The sequence below is a fragment of the Limulus polyphemus genome, unplaced genomic scaffold (assembly GCF_000517525.1).
Source record: "Limulus polyphemus unplaced genomic scaffold, Limulus_polyphemus-2.1.2 Scaffold65, whole genome shotgun sequence".
Lineage (NCBI taxonomy): Eukaryota > Metazoa > Arthropoda > Merostomata > Xiphosura > Limulidae > Limulus > Limulus polyphemus.
The window spans coordinates 76,582-82,575 of NW_013665675.1; the positions used below are offsets into that span (position 1 = coordinate 76,582).

The window sequence follows — 5,994 nt, forward strand, 5'->3', positions numbered from 1 at the left end:
AGGTGTATATATTATTATTTCAAAATATTTAACAGCAAGCAAAGAAATATAAAGAAACAATTTTTTAACGTTAGTATCATGTGGCAACACCATTCCTGTAAAATTATGATCAAAACTTGTGTTATGAGTTAACCTCCAATGTTGACCAGAAGTGTGTAGAAAAGTGCTTTTACACATAAACTGTGTAGTTTATATAAAATTAAGCATTTTATTATGTTAAAATAATTTTTTTTTAACAGGCTAAGTTAGAGAAGTGTAGAATTTTTTAAAATGGAGCTTTTGTTAGTGCTTGCTATATTTGCTATTTGCACCAATATTTTATTACTTGATGGTGATAGAACTTGCAATGTGGCAGATTGTTTTTACCCAAAGCATCCATAGACATGCAAATTTAAAGAAGAATGCACTTACTGAAAAATAAAGTTCAGAAATTAAAATGAATATAGATAATAATTTTATTCTAAATATAAAGCATCAATAAAAGCATTAGAAATTAACTTCTTTCTATTTGTCAGCAGTAATGTGAAAGCTGAGTTCTTATTAAGCACAATTTATTAGTAAATTTGTATAACAGTAATTTCTCTTTAGTTTTTTTTTAAATAAAAATGCTTCTTTTCAGATTTGTCTAAAAAATTTTTGCTTCTTGAATTAACATTTATATCTGGAAACTTTTCTTTACTTAAGAAGCAACAGTCGAGAAAGACGCAGAAGTGGAGGAGTGGTTTCACCTCCTGTATCTCCCAGACAAGCTTCTATGGACAGGTATGTTTGTTATTTAACTTTAAAATTCAATTTTAGGTAACTATTGACTGCTTTTGAATTCTTTAACCCAATTTTGACTTTTGAGTAATAAAAAGATTAATAATAAATTTGAAATATATATGAAATTAATTTTTGAAAGTGAGTTTGATAGTGTTTGCTCAGTGGCCTACTATGTTTGCCCGAATATAATGCACACCCAATTTTGAAAGTTTAAATTAAAGAAAATTTGTTTTTTACATATCAGTTGTCCAAAATGTGTTGAATAGTTTCTAAATACAGTAAACAACTATTGATGTATTAAACATTTTTGGAAATCTTTCATTAAAATTTTTTTACGTGTCAATTTTACAAAATTTATTGAAAAGTTTATAAGGGATAATACACTAAACTAATCATTTATCTTCAAATAACTCTTCGTCATCACTAGAATTGTCACTACCATTGGATTCATCACATTTTCTTCCTTGAACCTTTGCTTCATTCTCTTCTGATTTCCGTACCAAGTCATCATCCGACCAATCAATTGCATTGGATATTCAACATTTTTTGAAACCTTTGATGATGCTCCAACGATTTTCGATGGTAGCTTCTAGTAAAATACCTAACAAAATTGATTGTGTGCAAATATAATCCACAATCGGTTTTTTAGGAGCTATTTGGAGAAAAAAACGTGTGCATTATATTCAGGCAAATATGGGTAGGGGTTAAATGTAATCATTTATTTCATGTTTTAGCTAATGTGCCTGTTTTTTTTATTGTTTGAAGCAGTGGTTCTCAATGTGGGCCATGACATGTTTCTAAGGGGCCACATGTGAATGACAGAAAACTAGGGGACCACGGTAAATTCTGAGTGGGCCACCAAAATTTCAATGTCTGAATAAAATATTAAAAATTTAAAATTGAAACAAATTTATCCCCATATCCCTCACAGCTCTGGTATCTGCGAATGATTTTGACTGATTCTCATTAGAAGCAGAGCGATATAACAGCCCAAGCTAGATTAAAACGTGACAAACATTATTTCTGGATAAGTAGTGAAATAGCTAATAAGTTTCCACAGCTTTGGGAGAAGGCAAAGTCGTATTTTATCGCTTTTCTCATATCTTATCTGGTCGAATCTGGTTTTAATCAGGTGACTTATTTGCTATCAAAAATATGTAACTACCTTGATGTTGTGAAGAGAGGTGATCTTCGCTTATCAATAACCACACTGCAACTGGACATTCAAAAACTTTTAAGTGTTCATCAGGCCCAAGGATCACACTGAATAAAATGTCAATGATTAAGAGAATATTTTTTACTTGTATAAATAAACAGTATGTTATAAACTAAATATTTTAAAGCAATACAATATTGTAAAAATAATGTTATAATATTATAAATATATTATAAATCAACAGTGTGGAAATAAAGTAAGTAACAGTGTCTAAGAAGGGTGGGGCCACAGAGATAAATCAAACTCAAAAGGGGAGCCATGAGCAAACAAAGGTTGAGAAACACTGGTTTACAGTACAAATGGTAGAGAATTATTCACTAAGAAATTTCTTATATTATACATTTTTAGTTTTGTATGTAATGTTTTGTTAAATGTAAATATATTTGGCTTTTAGATTCAGTTTTTCTGGTTAGGATTAGTTAATCTTAAGAATATTTGGCATTTGATGCTACTTTTTGTAATGACAACTCTAGAGTATTTATACATGCTTATATGCATGCATCCTTTTAGATCGTTTGAAATGAGTGCAGAGGAACGTGATCTGCGAACTGTTTTGTGTATGCAGTTATCTCCAAGAATACGAAGTCGAGATCTGGAGGAATTCTTTTCTTCAGTGGGAAAGGTTAGTTTGTTATTGAGGTTAAAATACAGTAGAATTAATGTTCCTCTTTTATGAATATATATTAAATTCTTGTGAAAAAAAATATGCTTGTAGTTATGCTACAAATTTAAAGTTGAAGTAATTTGTTTGTGTTTGTAATATCAAAATAGATAATGTTTTAGGTTTCAGCAAAAGACATAAGGGAGTGTGTTAATTAGTTAAATTAGCTATGATTAGATAATTCACCTCTTGCTTAAATTGTTACAAGTGTATCTAAAATGAAATTAATAGTGATAAGAATTATGTACAGGAATATTTCTAAATCCAACATTTTGACAACATGGAAAGATGCTAGAATGCTGAGCTGTCCAACAAAATGAAATACTTTACCCCCCCCCCCATTTCTTATTTGAATGTGAATAGCATATTCATGGTTTAAATTGGGGAAAATTGTCATATTATGAAAGTTTATTATCAATTTCATTGTTTTTGTCATTTTCTTACAAGTGAAGTTTTTGATTTTTGTGTTTTTTTTGCTTTTATATTGACAAGTTTATGGGTCTTTGACATGGATTTGTGTTTGTAATGAAGGAACCTTCCTGGAAAGGTTCTAACTGTGCAGCTTACCTTTTATGAGATCTTTATATTCACCCATGTATTTGGTGTGAGTAGTGATCCATGTAAGAGAAGAGATCAAGGTAGTTTAGTGGTGCCTGACCACTGTAATAAACTAATTTGGCCTGGAATATCTAGATTAGAAGCCCCATGCTTTGGTTCTCTCAAGGTCAGTTGGGTGGTAAATAGTGACTAGGGTCAAGTGAGTGCCAGTGTTATGTGTACTAAAGAGGTGGGCCACATAATAATAGTATAATTTAACGAAAAATAAGCTCATGAGACCCATTGTAGTATTAATAATAACCTAATACTGTCTTTTCTACATTTTATTTTATCTTGAGCAAAATTCTTTATTTTGTTGTAATGTTACTCAGTTTTAGTCGTGGGTCAGTTTCAGCATTCATTGTATTTCCGTATTTGGACTTCAGATTCACAGGTGATGAAAATTCTGTCTCACAAATGGCATAAGAAAATGAATTGCTTTGTCTGTATATTTTGGGTACTCTGCTTCTCTGAAAAAAACCCTCAGATACTGAATTTTTTTTAAACTCTGATCTTAATGTTGCACTGTAAGAAAACTCCAAGCACTTCATTGAGAAACCAGCAGGCAGGTCATTATTATTTTATAATCCACAAAACCTCCCAAATAAAGATTACATTTTTCCACTTAGTTTATACATATTTTTCCTATTTATATATATCTCTGAATATTTAAGGTCTCAAGTGTCAGTTTGTTCTGGTACCTACAAACTCCTTTTTTTCTGTAATTATGAAACCTTTCTGTGGAACACCTGAAAGGAGCTCATGGACAAAAGTTTGGGAACCTTTCTTTTAGGTCATACGTAAATATGATTGAGTAGAAATAGGCATTGATAATGCAAATTTTGAATTAACATCTCATACCCTGAGGAAAGAAATATTGTGATACATCTTATAAGACCCTATGCGTGTGACATCACACATACATTACCAGCAAGCCAAAAAGTAAACACCACCATTTTGGATGTAGTGGAGAGAGAGAATGTAGTAATCACAATGTAGTTGCTGGTGTTGGAATTTAGGATTAAGTATTTGAAATGACAATCAGCTGTGCAGCAGTTAGTTATACAAACAACCAGACAAAGAATCTGGAGATATCGATTTAGGTTATGTATGTATAGTTAAATGAGCTGAGGCAGTAAATTGTACACTCGAACAACATTGACAAAGCTTGGAAACCATTGTTGTAACATAGCCTATGCAGTTCCCATTTTATATCTGGTTAGTACCACTTGAATATAAAATGTACTTTGTCACAATTATATTGCACAGATCTTGTAGCATGTAAATATTTGGTGCTTCTCGTAATCTAACTACTATGATAGAAGCCTATACAAGCAATGCTAGGTGGAAGGGCCCAGTAGGCGATAATAAAGTTTCATCAAAAATGTGGCTTCTCAAGACAGGTAGTCTTAAAATTCAGGGATTATTTGTGTAAAATATATGGTAATGTGTACTGATGACAGTGGCCTTACAAGACAGAAGGACTTAAAATACAATATGATGTAGTATATCTAGATTCTAAATTTACGACTGATAGAACATAAACAATAGGCCTAATCACTAAAAACAACTTGAACTTACCTTTGAGTAAGCTATGTTGTTGGACGTCTTGTACACTTTCCACAGTCTGACATTGTGCACCAAGCCAGCCACAAAATACTTGTAAGCATCAAGGATTTTATAGGCCTTGAACTGCTTTCTGGCATAAAAAGATATTGTGAGGATTAAATAATTTACAATATCTATATTCTCAACTTATGTGACTTTAAACTTTGGTTTGTAGGCCGAACTCAGGTCATCTAATTTACTGGTATCTGTTGTGATTGTCATTGCTGATAGGATGGAATAAGGATCTGTCATGTCAAGACTGACTTTTCTGCACTTTTCTTCACTGCTATCTGTTTTCCCATTGTATTGTGCTCTGCTGTACCGAAGAAAAAAAATGCCTTTCTGAAGGTTACACCTATGACCATATTCGAGTTTACTAACTGACTTTCTCTTATCATTTTACAAGAGCTGTTTGATACTGTCCTCATTAACCAACCATATGTCAGAGTGAATGTGTTTATTTTGTAACTTATATGCTCATCTAGGCATAAAATGAGACAGAAATGTAAATCCATATGGTAACAGTATAAATTAAAATGAGTTCAAAACTAAAAGGTGTGCATGAAATAGCCAAATATTTGTCATTAAAGACAGCCTGTTAGCTTATATTAGGTTGCCAAGAAATTAATGTCATGTTTTGGAACACTTTCATTAACCACCCCCCAAAAACATACATCACACGTATAATAGTTAAACAAACCGCCTAAATGCCACGTTAGTGTAGCCGATATAATGTGTAAAGTTTAGTATACTCTAATCCCTTATAGTGATGGCACATGATGAGACACACATTCGGCATGTGATGCTATTTGAATACAAGAAGGGAAGGAAAGCCTCTGTAGCCACAAAGAATATCAAAGAAGTTTATGGAAATGTTTTGAATGTTCGGAAGTGTCAACGATGTTTCAGCAAATTTTGTTCAGGTGACTTTAACCTTAAAAACTGTGATGGCAGGTGCTGACATGTTGGAATTGATATTGATACACTGAAACACTTGTTGAGTCTAACCCGAGGCAACACACTCGTGAAATGGCCCTGAAATTGCACGATTCTCATGAAACACAACATAAACATCTAAGGAATATGGGAAACTCCATAAAGAAGGTGTTTCGGTGCTTCACAAATTCTCCGATGATCATCCTTTCCAACA

General features: G+C 32.3%; 1 protein-coding gene across 2 annotated transcripts in view; it reads left to right on the forward strand.

Moving 5' to 3' along the window:
* LOC106465078 (RNA-binding protein 39-like) overlaps nucleotides 1-5,994 on the forward strand; it is a 54,455-nt gene that overhangs the window by 33,362 nt on the left and 15,099 nt on the right. For both annotated transcript variants that reach the window (XM_022393349.1, XM_013925276.2), the window contains 2 exons: nucleotides 685-762; nucleotides 2,489-2,600. In XM_022393349.1, the coding sequence (XP_022249057.1) occupies nucleotides 685-762; nucleotides 2,489-2,600 (190 nt within the window). The remainder of the gene's footprint in view (nucleotides 1-684; nucleotides 763-2,488; nucleotides 2,601-5,994) is intronic.